The sequence below is a fragment of the Vanellus vanellus genome (assembly GCF_965231255.1).
Source record: "Vanellus vanellus genome assembly, chromosome: 17".
In the NCBI taxonomy this organism is placed as follows: domain Eukaryota; kingdom Metazoa; phylum Chordata; class Aves; order Charadriiformes; family Charadriidae; genus Vanellus; species Vanellus vanellus.
This window is the reverse complement of record NC_138922.1, coordinates 15,414,152-15,432,644: the sequence shown is the minus strand read 5'-3', so window position 1 is coordinate 15,432,644 and position 18,493 is coordinate 15,414,152. Positions and strand designations below refer to the sequence as shown.

The window sequence follows — 18,493 nt, the reverse complement described above, 5'->3', positions numbered from 1 at the left end:
ATGCTGATGTTTTTTTAATAGTGCTGAGCCATCTGGTCAGAAATCTAGATTTAATCCAGTTGTAAGGAAGTGTAATCCACCATGAACTTAATCCTACAGCAAAGTAGCTTCTAAAATTCACTGGATGAGACAGGTTAATAACAAAAAGGCTTTGCTGTTAAAGAATGCAGTACTTTGTTATTAGAAACAGTACACTTCCCTCTGGTTCATTCAGGTGACAATTACTGGCATTACATGTATAAGTCTAGATCTAAGTGATTGTATGAACCTGAATTGTATGGACTATTCGCATCATTCAGTAGTTTGGTACCAGGAGGGTGCCGAGAGGCCTGATCTTCAGTAAGAATCTGTTTCACAACAAAATCCTACTAACTTTATCAGCAAATATTTGCACAGGAATTACACTTAATGACTTTTTCTCTGCCATTGGTGGTTTTTTCCTGCTTAATCCTATTAAGACTAGTATGCTTTGGTTCTATTGACAAAATCATTGCATGCTGCAGGCAGAGGGACAACAGAAAATTAGATGAGCTCTATATATACACAATCTACAAAAATACAGTCTACCAAAAAAAAATCTTTTTTTAACATAGTGTTCTTTGTTCTCATTTTGGGAAAATTCTTGACTCAAAAATGCATAGATAAGATCTTGGTCTGAGAAATATAAGCGTAATGGACAAATAGGAATGTGGAAAAGGGGAAATTGCGTGTATCAGCCTAAAGCATTAAGCTCTAGTCTACTACCTCTTTGCTGTGACCAATCCAGGATACTTGAGGTAGAGTGGGACATGGAACAAAACAGGAATTCAGTTGGTACATTATGCACTGGGATGAAAATGTCTAGTCCTGATCTCATAACCAGACAAAACATTTAGTTTAATTACAGTCCTCAAGTTGGTTCAGAGCTGCAAGCCTTACAGGCACAAAGGCAATGCAGCTTCTGGTATTTCCCATAATCCTTAAGGAAAGGATAAACCAGCAATTCACAATATTTTGAGGTAATCTGCAGATTTTTTTTCTTAAAAGACCCCCAACAGCAAATGTTTCTCTGCTCTCACTGCTAAGAAATTGTATTTTAAGTTTGTCTGACATTGTCAACCACTGGATCTTAAGCTACATTTTTCAGCAAGACTGAAAAGTCTTTTGCTATTCAAGAATTTTAAATACTAAAATCCAGATACACTTCTTCATTGGATTCAGAATTTGCCAGTGAAAAGCTTTAAACTGCTGAAACAGTAGTAGATGAAGAGTCAGAAGAGGAAGAGCTAGCCTCATTTCTTACTGCTCCAAAGCATTCATCTAGAGATAGCGAGGGAAGTTGCCAGCTGGAGTGCTGCTGAGATGATGTAGCAGGTATTGAGATCAGTCAAGGAACAAACAGCATATAACTACAGGTAAGTAGCTTTTTACTCTGCCTCTAACTTTCCATACTTTCTCAGACAAACGCAGGACTGCTGATCTTGCACGCTGTGTCACTAGCAAGATACTTTTAAGAGCCCTGACTTGTGCAGTAGATGTGCCTTTTTCCTACTGGCACAGAACGGAGCTCTATTCCAGAAGCACTGAGGAGGCTGCTAAAATAATACATTCCAAAGCCATTGCTTCTCATGCAGTGCCTCTGCTATTGTCAAAGTTGTTTACTCTTCAAATATTGGGTCACCTTCCTTCAACAGGTTCAGCAGCGGGGAACAACAGCTGTGCAACGTTTTCCTCCACAGCAAATGGCCCGACTCCTTTCTTTCAGACTCAAAGAGTAACAAAAACAAAGATAACTCTGGTTTTCTGTCACAAGGATGTGCTGACTGCATGCTAATAAATTCTGTGATTTCAGTCAACCCAATAACATTCATTCCTGTAGAAGCATATGGCTTGATCTGGCCAGTGGGATGGCAAAGCATTTGATTACACCTTAAGTCTTACCAATTTAAACTAGCATTAAAAAGGTAATCATATGTTTATTCAAACATGGAGTTTTATGTAAACTAGACCTACAATCTTTTCTGTATACATACAGAGAAACTTTTGAAGCTGAGCCTAGAGATACCTCTCCAAAATTTCTCAGCAGAGATACTTAGAATTAGGCACAGAGGTGCAAGCCTTCTAGATAGCAAAATGTAGCTCTTGTTATATTGAAGAAACTGTAATTTTGATTCACTTGGATGTATCCTTGAGACTATGCCTTGAGGAGCCGGCCTTAGCTGGGGTACCATAGGATCAAAAAAATCCCCACCATAAATGTATTCTTAAACTACGTTTTCTTAGGAACTTTCAAGTTCTGAAGACCATCACTTGACGATAAAGACAGCTTGCTGGCAGGTCAGTACTCAAAATATTTAGGGCTTTGTAAGTCATAGCAGTTCATAAAACTTTACCTGCAATCAAAACCTGGAGCAATCTTCAGAGGACAAGAACAATAATTTCTATATGGACAACCATGAAATTAATAGCTATTATTTGAAATTAGTTGATGCTTTAAAATAGTCTTCATGATCATTTACAGCAGGAGGCCATTTCCATTTTGGAATTGGCCAAACTATGAGTCATGGCAAAACCAGTCCCCTTGCCCACATTAAACTGGCTGCCTGTCAGCTCAGCGTCAACTCTTATTTTCTACTCTATAAGCACTCTGCTTCTGGTATAGCAATTTGAGCATGTGCAGTTGAAGCCCAATTTCCAAATCTGGGTGTTAGGTTTTTTTTCTATGCTTATTTTCTCACACCCACAGTTTTTGACAACCAAATAAATATTTATTCACTACATTTGCAACAGTTTACTAGAAAAGCATAAAAAAAATTAACTATAAATGTACACATTACATTAAAGTGCATTAACAAGAAACAAAAAGTTATCTCACTTGCACAAAACTAAAGTGTACTTCCCTAATCCTAAAGACAAGTGTGGCAGAGACACCGACGCATGTACACAAGTCAGTACTTACTGCTGTAACATGTAAGAGTTTGCATTCTCCTGAAAGCCCTCCGTTTACGATTGCCTACCAAACAGGCTTTTCTTTGGGATGTTACAAAGGTGCGTATACATGAGTGTATCTTGGATTTTCATTTTGAAGTTTCATTGCTTGGTTAGGGGAATGTTTTTATTTCTTTTTAGAGAATGATTTTACATGGTCTAACACATGTTTGGATGGGATTTAATATTAACAAGCACAAGATCTGTCCAGTCCTTCACACCTTATCTTCATACCATCTCAAGTCTCAACTTTAGGGAACTAGCTGCTTTAGCAGCAGGTACTGGTAAAGATTTGCTGTAATGTATTTAAGGACTGGAGAAAAATAAAATCTAGAGATTGTGATTTTAAACAGATAGCTGCATCACTTTAAGATTTTTTGTTCCACTGAAATCTTCTATGCTCCAAATAGCTACAAGATATTTTATTCAGAAATTTTAAAAAAGCAAACTTATCTTTGTATAGGAGGAGGAACAAAATAGTTTTAACTCTGCATTGCTCATTGTCTAGTAAACAGCCAAACTGTCTCTTCTGCTCTACTGGGTATTTTGCATGTTTGATATATGGAGATTGATACATACATATATAAATATATATATATGCACACACATATACACCTCTATATATTCTCTGTTGTGTTACAGGCATTTATACACACACTCCTTGCATTAGGAAATTAAGTGCCTAAGATCCATTACATGATCAAACACGCAATATTTTAACCATAAATTCTATAGTACACAATTTATAGAACATACAAAGATCTAAAAAGCTTTAAAAATTATGCTAGCCTGTACACAAAAAGACCATTCATTAGTTTCAGAGACATAATCTATGAAAACTATCTTTCAACTGTTTTATAGAATTATACTTTGATTTTTTGCACTTGTGTTTTTCGATTGGTTCCCTCACAGACTTCTTAAATAGATTAATGAACTATGTGTCTAAAGAAATTATGTTTGTTCCAACAGTGTGTGATGCAGGAGCAAATTATGTCTTTGGGTTGCTTGGAAATTCAGTTGTATAATTGCCTGCCTTCCCTTCTCTTTCCCCTTTTCATCCCTTTTCTTTTTTCAAATCGCAGAATTTTAACCAGATGAAGGTTGAACAAAGGTTTGTTGAGGTAGATGTTGCATGGAACTGTTCTGCTTGTGGCCCCGGGCAGTTAATGTCTCTTCAGCAATGCTTTATGACTCTGACAATGCATGTCCTCAAAATATATGAAAGAGCGCATTTCACAAACTGCTCTTAAGGGCATCTCAGTGGTGTTGAGATTAAAGAAATACTGTACCAAAATACCTGGAGGGGTTTAAAAGCAATTCCTTCTGAATTTACAATAAGCAGAGTTAAAGTAATAATGGAGCCAACCTAGTCTTGCAGAGAGAAAGGGTTCCAATACAATCCTCTCCTCCTATATCTAACATTCTCTACCTGGTGTTCTAAGACAGCACTGAGAACGTAAAGACTCACTGCTTGCCTCTTTTTCTTTTTTTTTTTTTTTTAAAACATCTTGGGGTAGGAAGGAGGGAGGTCTATAAAAGAGAAGCTCAATGTAAAAGCCTTTGTGGCCACGTCTGTAGGAGCAGTTGGGTGTATGCCTCAGCACAGCCTGGCATACTGGCCCGCAGTTGTCCAGGCTAGGGATCTGGCAAGCAGGGGCGTTTCCTTCCCATCAGTATAGTCAATCTCTTTCCCAGGAAATAAAGGCAGCTGAACGGAAGGAGGACTAGAGAGCTAGCACACACCTGGATGTCACCCCTGAATGGGACACAGTGAAGCATGGAGCTTAACTGGCTCCAGAACTCAGAAGTACTCTCAAGCCTGCCAGTTTGATGTTGAGGAGAGCGCTGCATTAGGAGTTTCTCATCTCTGTGTTGATGCTTCTTGTAAATAATGAAAAACGGTAAAAGACTTTATAGCCTGTATGAAACTCCTTAGCAAATTTAATTCCAACCCTTATTTCTCACAGTGGGTAAGAGTCCTGTGATTTGACCTCCCTCATGCAATAAGCATCTCCTGCTGTCACAAATACTGCAGTCCAGTGGTGAATCTGTGCTGAAAATAGCACAAGAGCACTGGCAGTCCTACTCAGAGTTGTTCATTCTTGAGTTGAGGAAAAGAACTTGTGTAGGCCAATGAGGCACTTTCTGTGAATGCTAGATTTACTTTAGAAATTATTTTGGTGTCTCGTTAAAATCTGTTTCCCTTGTCTTAATAACAGCCTCTTCTGCCCCAATACCATGAAGTTGTGACAACACTTCTTGTTTCCAGCTTAACCATAAAGGTATTATGTACGGAAAATGAAACATAGTTTGGAAAGACAGTATAATAAGCCCAAATTTTTGAGACGTTACAGTTTAGACAATTTGCAGAATGTAAAGTTGTGCCAAAACCTGATGTCAAAGGAATAACCATTTAGTTCTGTGATAACTGTGCATTATTTAGCAAAGAAATCTGGTGAGCAAAACCTACAGTAAGACAAAAAAAATGGCTATTTGAGAACCTGAATGCCGCTTTGGGAAGGTTTCTAGTTTTTTGCTTTTCAAAACAGAACAGGGAACTCCGATCTGAAAGCTTTCATGTATCATCTGAAGCAGCCTCCAGGGATATCATAAACTGATCTGTGGAGTCCATTTTCCTTTTGCCCTCTCATATGGCAGCCTTCTGGATCTAGCAGTGTTGTGTTTCAAGTACTGATTTAGTCTTTAGCAAACCGGAGTTAAGCTCTGTGACTAATTTCTTATAACTAGGACATGCCAGCGCAATTCCTGTCACTAAATGAGTAAAAGGTTTTAAAGTAACCCACTATATGCAATATAAAAATAAACAGTTTATTCTGTCCAGCATCCATTTCTTTTTAAAATAACTCAAAAAAAGAGTCATGTTCTTAACTTTTCAATTTCTGTTCAAGGTTGTCCTGAAAACCATTTTGAAAAACCTAAAAACCATTTTGAAGACACTACCAGAATGGAAGCTGGTATCTGAGATCGTTCCATTAGAGGATGGTTCATGGTTTTGGCACTTTGTTGGATTCACTGTATGCTTCTGCTAAAATGGTCACGTATGAAACAACTAATGATGTTATTTTTTAAAAGGGATACATGGTTTTAAGGGCTTAGGGTCTTTCAGTTTGTTTTTTTTTTTTTTTTTAAGTTTTCAGTTATTAAGTGGAACAATTTTAGCAACTGGAAGCCAATATTCCTTTGCTACCAACAAGAAAACTGAATCTGTTACAATTAGTCTGTTTTGAAGATTGTACTGCAGCCACAAAGCCTAGAGAGCTTTTTATAAACCTATCTGAAAGGTAGCCTGCAGTAATATGATTTTGTATAAAAGATTACATTTCTTGAATATGTTTGGTGAAAAAAAAAAGGACTATCTAGAATACCTTCCTTCCTTTTGTATTCAGTGTCCTCACAATTAATCTTTTCCCTTTCCACGTTTCTTCAAATGTGCCATCACTGCTTTGTCTGATCTGTTTGTTTCTTCGCCTTCCACCATACCAATGTCAGAGAAGATTTAAAGACTGGCCAGAGGATCCCCGTTCTGTTTGTGCAATGAGTAGCGGAGCCAACCCCATTTTTGACTGGTCCTTACGCATTGCCATCATAAATATGATCAACAGTTCTATCATGTTTCCTCAACCAGCAAGAATGGCACCTTGAATGTCCATAGATTAAGCAAAAGGATAGGGAAGTGGAGTAAATGAAAAAGGAAAAAAAAAAAACCACACCAACAAAAAAAACCCCAACCAAACAAAAAAACCCAAACAACAAACATGTTAAGACCTTCCTAGGTTGCTAACACTGCATTTTAAAGATGGCTAATGTTTCAAAATAGTCCAGTCCCTTCCCTAAGTCTACCTACTCTATTTTATAGGTCATCTGGAAATTTACACTGTTTCTTTTATATACAAAATGGACATTCTTCCAGAAGGTTGTACTAAACCTAATATCTGTCTTCTCCATATTACTTGCAGTATTTTTCAGTGCTGCAGGGAAACTGCTGAAAACTGTGTATGTAAACGTAGGCTAACTTTGTTTGCTTGCTGTGTGCCAGGATTGATTCTGCTCATTTTATTTTCTTTTAGTACTACCTCAGAATACCACTTGTGTGATCTGTTGAGGACAGTATCTGTAATGTGCCTTTCTACGTACAGTATTTCCAGATGATAATTACAAAGATTACAGGTTTAGATAAAACTCAGAAATACATTTACATCATTCAAAGTAACAGATATTATCAAAATTAAATTAGGGCTGAGCCAATTAATCTAAAAAAGTAAGAAATTAAAAAACCTAATGGAGACCTTTAAGTTCCTGAGATTTTTCTCCATCTCAAACTCTTTCCCCTTCACAAGAACACAGAAAGGGAAGTTATATTTAGCTGCATAACACAGTGATTTCACCACTATTGCCTGAAAACATACATATAATTCCACTTTTCTTAAAATATATTCTTCCTATATCTCATCAAGTGAGCAGTTTCTGGTGATGCATAGCAAGACTCTACTTGTGTTTATAAAAACTTTTTAGTTTACGTAAAAAGTATAACCACAATACTCCACCTTTTACTGATAAAGCTAATTTTCCAATAAAAGGTTGTCTAGCTAATCAGCTTCCAGAGAGACCTGATGAGCTAAACGGCCTCCAGTTAATAAAGGAGATGGCCCAGCCCTAAACTAGTTCTATTTCTAAAATAAATAGTGTTGAAAATCTTTCTTTTTTAAATGCTTTGTTGGTTTCCTGTCATGCTCACACACATGTTTCTGGGTTAGTTACAACTTCGCCATTTTTTTCAGGCTCATCTTTCAGAAACTGCTCCACTTCAATAGAGTCCACCTTGGCATCTTCAGGAGTTTTATCTTCAGATTTGTTTAATTCCTCTCTTTCTGCTGCTTCTTCTTTTGTATGTGGTTCTTCTGATTTTTTCTTAATGCATAAAAAATTTCCCAAGGCCAGTACGAGTGCTGAGGTGGTAACTTCAATTCCAGCAATAATAAAAACAAACATGTACCTTCCTGTTGCATCCAAGAGTTTTCCTGAAAATGACACCATTACAGGTAATTAACAAAAGTGGTTATCTTGCAATGAATTTTTTTCCTCTTTTTTACATTTAAATGACTGTCTAGAAGTACCACGACTATCTAAGCAAGGTTTTTGAAATAGCATTTTAACCTGTTTATAACAAAATATTTCTCAATTATTTCAATTTAGTTTAACATTTACTGACATTACGTCACATTCTGAAACACATAGTTTTCTGTGCACACAGAGTCATGCAATTCAACCGGAATAAAACCAGCCCAGCCTTCATATACAAGAGCTGAGACAAGTGCCATGTGTTTCAGATCAAAATGTGTGCATCCGTGGCCAGGATCAGTATCATCAGTATCCTCTTGTTCCCTGTCTCATTTCCCTTCCTACGCAGGCAGTGCACTGTCAGGTTTAAATGCCAATCTTATTTAATAGTTGGTCTGGTGTAATTGACTGATTCTTATGCTTTAGTGGTGAGGTGGAGGTGAAAGAACAGGAAGGGAGGATGTGGAAGAAGTCCCTCTCCAAACCTGAAGATCAAAGGAAGTTGTGCATAGTACTGTTTTTTCCACGAGGGGTTCTGTCACGATAAAAATACTTGATGCTTTTAGTGTCTGGTATAAAGAGTAAACGTTTTATAGCAGTGAACTGGTGGGTTTGGCGTGGGCTTTGGTTTTTTTTCAGTTCTGGGTCTGTAAAATTTATGTTTTTTGAGTTGTAATTCATTTGCTGGTTTTAATTCAAATTAATGAATTTGAATATTTTGTAATGTCCCCTTATCCTTGAGTTGTGAGACAGATGCAACAGAAGCAGTCTACCTTCCTTAAAACAGTGCAGTTTTATATTCCTCCTTGTAAGGCTTTTTTTTCCCCCTCCTCCGTCTGATGTTTTCTTTCCTCCACCAAATCTACCATGGGTATAGAGAATCTATTCTAGTACTTTCCACAGAAAATTGACATGTTCCATATTCTGAATCCCAACTCCAAAGAGGTCTGAACTTGACAGAAGTTATTCACTGTGTGTGTAAAACTCGTCTCATACAATATTAGCCATCTACTAATAAAAGGTCCAGTGTAGGCTTTCAGTGGAGAAAGAGCAACATTTCCACATGGCAGTTCAACCAATCCTGAAATAGATCCAAGAAGTAAAAGACATCCCACCCTGTCTTGAACTATTTCAGACTGTAACTGCAGAAAGTCATTGAAGCATGTGCAACACTAGCACAATATGCACTTCTCGAGTGAATCACGTTGTCTTTTTCTCTGCTCCCTTATCATACAATTTGTGTAAATGGATAAAATGCAAATGATTTTGAATTCTGAACTTAATGGAATACTTACCCGCTGATGGTGGACCAATAAGAACAGCCATAGCTTCTGCCAGAAGCACTAAACCGATAGCACTGGAAAACTTCTGAGTACCAACAATAGCCATGAGAACTTCAAACTGAAGAGCACCTACCATTCCATAAGAAATGCCAAAGAAAATGCAAAAGACCACCAGGCCACCATAATCAACAGACATAGAACCCATGAGATCTGTAAAGCCATTGAAAATCATAGCAAAACTGAAGAGGTAGACACAGCGTGGTCTAACCCATTTAAGACCAGCTACCATTCCACAGATAGGCCGAGCAAAGATATCAATGAATCCCAGAATAGTCAGAAGAAAAGCTGCTTTGGTGTCTTGATACCCTAAATCCTTGGCATAACTCACAACAAAAACTGGGGGAACAAAGAGGCCGAGCACCATGATGGATGCTGCTAGTGTGTAGATTACAAAACCACCATCTTTAAACACACTGAAATCCAGAAGTTTTTTCTTCACTTTCTTCTCAGCTGGTTCTTTGGTAGCTTCAGACTTTTTGGGTGGCTCCAAAGGTCTCATTAATGCTCCACATACACAGCAGTTGAGCAGCATCCCACCCAGTATAAGGAACCCTCCTCTCCAGCCATACTCATGTTGTAGTATCTGCCCCAACGGTGAGAGAGCACAAAGAAACACTGGGCTCCCAGCAGCGGATAGCCCATTGGCTAAGGGCCGGCGTTTGTCAAAGTAACGATTTAACATGATGAGTGAAGGCTGAAAGTTCAGTGCTAGACCCAAACCTGTAACAGAGGGTACATAAAAATTAATACTTGCCTACAATATAGCTATTAACAAAAACCCTAATTACAGTTTTTCTGATTTATGACTTAAAAGAGTTTTATTTCAAATGGACAAAAGAATTCTAAGAGAACATTTGTAAAAGCATTCCACCTCCATAATATTCTTGTACTCTATGGTTACACTTCGCTGATTACAGCAGTGACTATTAAACATACCAGAAAAAATTAACATTCATAAAAAAATAAATGACAGTTGAATTCCACATTTATCTGCCATCTTTATAAAAGTCCATTTGGATGATCCTGGTAATTTAGGTATTTGTCACTTACACAAAACTTCAACCTAAAGCGAAGACATAGCTAACTCATTTTCAACCATATATACTACTTACCAGTGATCACGCCTGCAGTTAGATAGATCTGAACAATGCTTGTGCAGAAGGAGGCTATCACCATCCCCATGGAGGCAAAAAGGCCACCCACCAGCATGACAGGCCGACAGCCAAAGCGATTGACACATACACTACAGAGTGGACCTAGGCAAGAAGAGCAAGTTACAGTTGCTAAGATAAAATCAATTGCAAAAATTGGTTTGTGTCAGTTTGCATTTCTTCTTTGGTGGACTTGGCCATGTTAGGTTTATGGTTGGACTCAATGATCTTAAAGGTCTTTTCCAACCTAAATGATTCTGTGATTCTTTCCGTACTTTGTCCATACTCTCAGGCCAATCCAGAAGAGTGTTCTTGCCTCTACAGTCAAATACTTAATCTTTTTTGTCTCCAGAGTGCCATGCAATTTTTCATTGTCTGAGTTACATCTACTGAGTTACAGAGACTTAATTTTATATGCAAGATGGATATGCTTAAATAACTTTTGGATTTATGTGATTAATAGTAATTCTTCTTTGGAATGCCTTACTTGCACACAAGTAACAATGTGCAATCATGATTCACACTGTAAATGGCTGTATCCTTTACAAACATCATTGTATGATGCAATACTGATTCAAAAAACAGAGAACTACCTACCTGTTCCATAAAGCATGGCCAACAGAATGGAGGAAATCCATGCAGTGTCACTATATCCAATGCCAAATTCCCGGATAAGTTCTTTAAAGAAGACACTAACTGCCTTAGGAAAGGCATAGGAGAATCCTGTGATGATAAAACAGCCAAAAAGGACAGCCCAGCCCCAGCCTCCATCAGGGGCTTTAACACCAGATGGACCATCATCAGCTACTACAGCTCCCATGACGAAGCTCAAGAGTGTTCCCTAAGAAACAAAAAACAATTACAGTCTGTAGACATTGGGACAATTATCTAACCAAAACAGGCAGAAATTGCACTACAGTTAAAGTTACAAATAAGATACGGGACTATTTTAAATACAAACCTTGAAGATGCAGTGCAATTGTAACTATTCCTTGCTTGGGTTTAGTCCTTACAAAGCATGCAAAAAATTAAATTAAATGAACCACATGTCCCCTCACAGCTCTCTCAAAGTCAAAACTGGATTTGAACCAAATCACTGTTTCATGGAAAAAACGAAACCATTACAGCAGTTCAGGGTGTATTTGACTCTCACAAATATGTAATAACTACTGCATTAAAGTCTGCGGGATTTTTCTTACAACACCTTGTTTTATGAAGTTCCTGGACTATTCCCTTAGGAGACCTGGATGCAAAATCCTGGTGCATCCCAAGTATTCTGTGCAACAGTGGACAAATTGCCCAGGCTCTTTATTCCTTTCTGAGGACAGCCATACAGCCCTGATGCATCGATATCTTGAAAAGACAGACAGATCCCTTTGAGCTTCTGATGAGCTATCAGTTTTCATGCATCCAATAAGTACCTAAGCCAAACTGCAATGAAAATCTGCATGGGCAGTTTCTGTGGATGATGGGAGTTAGTAACTGCAGCAATGCTCAGTATCGCTGTCTGCCTGAAGCAAATACTTTCCATTGTTGTTATTCCGAGTAAACTTTTTAGTATTTTATTTGATTAATCTTATCTTTCACATCTTCCATATGCAGCCACAAGCGTTTTCACATTTAAAAAATAAAATATTTTCTTGTGAGAATGTTATGTACTAGACAGTAATGCTGCAAAGTTTTAAAAGAGAGATGGGTGGAGGGGGGGAACACTGAAAAGGCAGATAAAGTGTCCCTGTATATGAAAAGCACAGGGAGATTCTGCATCACAGCAATTAGGTTTTTGCAGGGTATCTGTATTATAGAAGTCTTGAAAATGTTAAAGTGAGCTTCAAACAAGTTATATATTAAATCTTACATGTACAAAACTTGACCATTTCTTTTACATACAGTTGATTACTCCCATTGGGTCAGTGCTTCTCTATGACAGTATCTAACAGTGGAGTGCAAGCACAGCTGCCTATCAGAGATGTTCATCAGTAAAGAATGCTTCTGCTTTCAGAGGCGTAGGTCTGCATAGGGATTGTTGTGCATTGGGAATGTTCTTACCGCTCACCTAGACAACTGAGCACTGAATGCATGATTGTTAATAGGCCTGTATGAACGTACTTACTATGGCATTTAGACCAACACTCCCACTTCTTGGAAGAAACAACTATATACAGGATGCAGAAATGAACCTGGCCATGACTATAGCTGTTCTGTTACCCTGGGCTGTACAAAGACAGTAAGCCTCATCCTACTGACTTCAGGTCTTGTTTTCTGGAAATCAAATATAAACAGAAAACAATTTGTCTTAAGTCCATACAACTAGAACCTAAAATGGTTAAACAATAAGTGAAACAGAATACCTCAATAAAAGTAGACATCTAGGTGCTTCCTACTAGAGATGACTGATTCACTGGTTGCTGCGTGTAAAAACGGACAGCTTGTTAGACTGGGTGATTTCTGCACTGGACTTTGGGCAGCTAAATTAAAGTTTTAAGATGCATCTCTGCCAACTGTCCTGACACTGGGATCTGTCCACCCTTCATAACTTCTGTATGATACAAGCATTGTTAAAAAAAAAAAAAAAGGAAAAATATTGTTACTTTTTTTAAAGCAATAACCAGACAACCAAACAGAGTAAGTGCACAAAGTGTCATCCTTTGTGACACTGGTAGCTCTGTAATATAAATAATAACAGGGAAAATGCGTATTCAAGTATCTCAGCTCAAGTGTATAAAGAACAGGAATAAGATGTAAGACTGAAAGAGTCCAGGGGGCAGAAGTAATCGTCACTCTCACTACTTCCAAATTGTCAGGCAGAACATTTTATTTGGAGTGAAGGTTTTAAAGTGTTGGGGGAAGGGTTGTGTAATTTTTATTGTCTTAACTATCTAGTGGCAATACAAGTCAGTAATAATAGGTGAGCACGTTTTGTTGAGAAGTAGTGATCGTCAACTTCTCAGACTGCTGACACCGCTGGGGCAGGAACAGGCAGCCCTAGGAAGAAATGGCTCATGGCATCCACGTCTGTGCTCTGTCCCGCAGGCCGGCGGGGAGCGACCGTCTCCTTTACGGAGCCGGCAGCAGAGGCATTTCAGGGGCAATCTCTGCAGACCTTCGGTGCTGGACCCCGATACCCGCACCCACGCCATCCTGGGTGGCTTTTGAGGCGAATCACTGTTCAGAGCCACCCGGCAGCACGCTTGCTCCTTCCCGGAAAGAACCGCCCTCGCCGAGTCGAGCGTCTCGGGGGGGGGCGGGAGATAACAAACGCGACCCGGAGGCGGGCCCGGCTACCGCCCGCAGCCGAGCTGCGACCCTCCGGGCAGGGGACGCACTGGGCAGCTCCCGCCCGCCGGCGGTGGCCTAGGGCGAGGCCCGCTCGCCGCGGCCCCGCGTGACCCCGCCACAGTGACGTGCGGCGGCGCGGGCCGCCCCAGCAGGGCGCGCGCGCCGACGGCCGCCGCACTGAGACGTGCGGGACGTGACCGGGCGGGTGGGAGGGGCGGCTGCCGCCACTGCAGCAGAGGCTGCGCGCACGCTGCCCGCGCAGCGGCCCGGCGAGGGCGGGGCTGAGGCCGCGCGCCCGCAGGCCGGTTGGCTGCCGCGAGGTTGGAGCCGGGGCCGCGCCCAGCAGCGCGCCGCGCCCCACCCGGCGGGACCCGCCGGCCTCGCGTGCCGCGGGAGGAACGACAGGGTTGTCCGACGGCCGCGTGCTCGCTGTGAGGGAAGAGCTGGGCCTGCAGATGTGGGTAGCCTGACCTACTCCCAGCACGTCATAAAAATAAGCCTATGGGGAAACAGAAGCATCCATTTACTCTTCTTTATGTCATGTCTATTGCCGCGTTTGGCTAAAAATCACCATAAACCAGCACACTAGACCTTCAAACACCATCCTTTTAGTATTGGTCTATGTGTGCACACGCATACATCAATCTTGTTCATCTGGTTCAGTCCACCTACTGATGGACTGTTCACACATCAAAATGAAAAGGGCATTACGCAGAACCAAATCAACCCTGTCTCTGTGAACAGCAGAAGATGCGCTTCAGCCCGGGCCATTCACCTCCTCGGGCACTGCTAAGGCAGTGGTGGGGAGCCCCATGCGTCCAGTTTGCTCGTGGTGCATCTGCACAGGCAACGTTTCTACTTAGAGTTTTACTTCAGTACGGGGGTACTGCCAGAGCCCGCTAAGACAGGAGGCTACAGCAACAGTTTGCTTTGCTTTCTGCTTTTGCTAGCTCAGCCCTGTTCAGAGGCAAAGGATTACATGTAACTGGCTGCAGCTCAGCTTCAGTATCTCCACAACAGGCATGATAGTACTGTCGGTATTTATTCCAGATTCCTCCTATTATAAATGGATTCTTGCTTTGGTAATGTGTAAAACAAAGTGAGCAAATGTCATTAAATCTGTGGGGTTTCATGCTCCTGAGATTATCTTCCTGTTGCCATGGAAACTAATACAGGATCGGTTAGGAGGAAATATTAGGTGACTAGGTAGCATTGTGGGTGGTGTGTTTGGTGCGATGGTGCAGCATACACAAAAAGAAAGCATTTGTATTCTAAAAAGGAGCAGCTAGAAGTTGCAAGAATCTAACTTTGGTGTTTAGCTAATACCCTTATTGGCCATGTAGCAGTACTGTATGGTCAGCAGTATGGGTAGGAAGGGCATTTGTGAGTATGTAGGCTGACCTATATATATAGCTTGAGAACTTCCCCTGAATTAATTTGTTTTAATGATGGCAGAAATCTACCCAGCCTTGAATTCCTAGGATAGAAATAAATAATGGTTATCAAAAATAAAACATGAACTTTCACATAGGGAACCCAGTTCAGACTGGAATTCAGTCTGGAACCCCACTAGGTTGAGAACGGTACAATTATAAAAGGAGGAAGACTGTCTAAGCTGAGCAATGTAGAGATCCTCCTTCAGTTTGTTATCTGTGGAATTAAAAGAATAATGATTCTTTCTTCACAGGGTGTTGTGAGTACAGATATGCAGAAAAGTGCAGACTGATCAATAATGTGTTAATAGGCGTCATAAACCTCCTATATTTGCCCAAGGGTATTAAAATCTAAGCAGACTAAACAGAAGATGTATGTTATCCTTGGTTTCGACTGAAGAATCCTAAGACTAAGCAACTCTACTGAAATTTTGCAGGAAATGACCTCTAATATCCTCCAGGCCTTGGTTATAGCCCTCTACATATAAAACAACTATCCTTTGCATTGACATCACTGACATCTGCCTATTCAGAATGACTTTAACTCTTTCCCGATGCTCTAAAGCACTAATGCATATATCTTTAATTCAAATTTTATTTATTACAACTCATTTCTAGGTACTTCATACAAGCCATTTGGATGGGCTGCTGGTATGACACAGTAGTGCGTTTCTTATGGCGTACCTGCTTAAATATCAGCCAACTGAATTATACATTCACTTCCAAAGGCTGCTGCAAACTCCTGTTCCCTACAAAATCATTACTGTATTTAGCAATGCCTGCCCTGACAGCCTGTCCTCCCCGCAAGGCCCTGCAGTGACTTTCACTCTCCCATTTCGGCCTCCTCCGTTTTATCAGGGACAGTTTTCCAGTTCCGCTGCATCTGCCTTTCTTAAGGGTTTGCCAGCTTTCACCAATCTCTCATTTCTCTCTCAAAACTCCTAGGATAAACCATACAATAATTTGTGCTGTCTGTAGCTGTAGGTGATGTTCTGTACCAACACTTACTATTAATCAATCTCCAGCCCCCCACTTAGCCTCAAACCATTTTAGTGTTCACTGTTACAGCACAGTAATTAACAACCATCACAAGTTATGAGCAGACTGCAATGACACAGTAAATTCACACTGCAACTTTATGTGTGGCAAATATTACTAACCAGTGTACATTCGATTATCTGGGTAAAGTGCTCTACAGGAGAAGTTGTGCTTCTGTTTTTTATTTATATAATGAAAATGTTAGAACCTTGTTCTTTACATTATCTGGGAAAATCAGATTATATTATTGGTTTGGTTTTTTGGTTGTTTTTTGTTGTTGTTGTTTGTTTGTGGTTTTGTTTGTTTGTTTGTTTTGGTGTTTTTTGTTTTGTTGTGTTTTTTTACTTATTTTTCCTTAATGAGCATGTTACCAACACTTACAAGTTATGGACCATAAGCAAAAGAGTAAGGCACAGCTCTGCATACTAATTTCATGTTTAAATAAGTATTATTGTGGCTTTCTTCTTAACAAGAAACAAACAGGTCTTTTAATCTTGAGACAAATACTTGCATAAATATTTTCTTTAATTACAAATACAACCAACAGTAATTAATGGTTCAATCTTCTCAGGTCCCAGCTTTAAAACAAATATACTAGTTCTACATCAATACCACTGTCCACCTCCCTATTTGTTGCCTCTTTATCAAATGCCCAGTTTCTGGAGAAGTGGACTTATTTTTCTAAAGCCTACAGGGTTTATTTACACCACATCCATTACCACAAATGCATTAATGTCAGCATCACAGCAACACCTTAAGACTAGACAGCATATGCCCCTTCTGTGTGCACAGAAAAAGTGACAAACATTCCTTCAGTTGCACTTCAAATATCTGGCTGCTTTCCGTATGCTTTCAGAAATAGAAGTTGCAGAATACCAACTTCAGTTGAATACTTTCAATTCATCCTCCATGTGTCATGAAAATGAATTTCAGCCCTGCAGCTCTGGTGGCTTTGTAATGTGTCAGAGCTTTAGAAGAATATAAATTCTTGCCAATTGTTTATAGTAGAGAAGTGTCCTTATTTTGCCTAGTATAAAACAAAAAAGTGACAGCTAGATAAATATTATTTAAGGGTCCAGTCCTGTCACCAGCTGGACATGCATGCTTATTTTTGCAGAATACCACAGAACTATCATGATACACAAAGTGTTTGCACGGACACGCACTGTATCTCAAGCTACGTTAGCACACACAGCTGACTATAAGCGGGAAAAGATCATCTGGCTAAGAGGTGTCGTTTTACACAATCACTTCAGACAGTGCAGCTGCATAACATGGTGTCATACCTCAAGATATGTGAATTCCCACTTCAGTCACAATTTAAAACGTCAGCGTAATATTCTTGCAATTTACCTTGAGTTACACTTCCGACTGAACCACAACAGGTGTACTGTACTAATAGATTCTGGTTTACATTTTTAAACTGCCGACTGCCACACCTTAACAAACTACCGCTCCCTCTGAAATAAACATTGCAAAACCACACATGACTTCACTCTGTGACATCCCAAACTAAACGGTTTTCCAACTACTTTACGCAAAAAGCACGCAAACCTGTGACCAACAGTGCATTTCCACACCCGGTGCTAACGGTCTGTGCCGGTGAGGAAGCTGTCTCCCTACAATTCAACCTCACCTTTGTGCGCTTTTTTTTTTCTCCACAGAACCGTTTAGCATAAGGTAAGCCGAAGACCCTTCCATGCGGGTGACGAGCAGTAGCAGAAAAGGGCTCTTTTCCCGCCGAGGCGGAGGGGCTGCGGCGGCCGCGCGGGGTCGGGAGAACAATAGTGGCGGTGGCGGCGCCGCCAACGGCCAGGGCGGCCCGCCCGGCGCTCCGGGGCGGGCACAGGGCCGAGAAGGCTCCGGCGGAGGGCTCTGTCCGGCGCCGCCAGTGCTCACGCAGCCCAGAGGGGCGGCCGTGCGGTTCCGCGCCCGAGCGCTCCACCGCCCCCGGCGCGCTCGCGGAACCGAGCAACGGCGCTGGCGCCCGGGGCCGCGGCGGTGTCCTGATGAGAGGACGGTCCCTCCGACCACGCGTCGCTCGCTCTGGCGGGTCTGAACCGTCCCCACTGTGACAAAGGGAACTCCGGACCCCCCCCCCCCGGGCTCGACACCGACACGAACGGCGAGCAGCAGCGAAGGGATCGCGGAGGCGGGGCTGGGCACGGAGACCCTCGTCGCTGGCACAGGGCTGAAGGCAGCG

At 40.8% G+C, this 18,493-nt stretch overlaps 1 protein-coding gene across 1 annotated transcript; it reads right to left on the bottom strand.

Moving 5' to 3' along the window:
• Positions 1–7,676: 7,676 nt before the first annotated feature.
• Positions 7,677–11,413, bottom strand: SLC16A3 (solute carrier family 16 member 3). Its single transcript, XM_082492276.1, has 4 exons — positions 11,138–11,413; positions 10,502–10,645; positions 9,342–10,109; positions 7,677–8,006 (listed from the first exon to the last, which is right to left on the bottom strand). Exons 1-4 carry the CDS (start codon positions 11,358–11,360, stop codon positions 7,720–7,722), a joined length of 1,422 nt encoding a protein of 473 aa, XP_082348402.1. The 5' UTR covers positions 11,361–11,413; the 3' UTR covers positions 7,677–7,719.
• Positions 11,414–18,493: the final 7,080 nt, after the last annotated feature.

What these genes read in the sequence shown, in the direction of transcription:
- SLC16A3 (XM_082492276.1), bottom strand. Translation starts at nt 11,360, where the DNA reads ATGGGAGCTGTAGTAGCTGATGATGGTCCATCTGGTGTTAAAGCCCCT. An exon ending in AACTGCAGGCGTGATCACTG is followed by an intron (nt 10,110 to 10,501) that starts GTAAGTAGTATA and finishes CCTCTGTTACAG; the next exon opens with GTTTGGGTCTAGCACTGAAC. An exon ending in TATTGGTCCACCATCAGCGG is followed by an intron (nt 8,007 to 9,341) that starts GTAAGTATTCCA and finishes TGTCATTTTCAG; the next exon opens with GAAAACTCTTGGATGCAACA.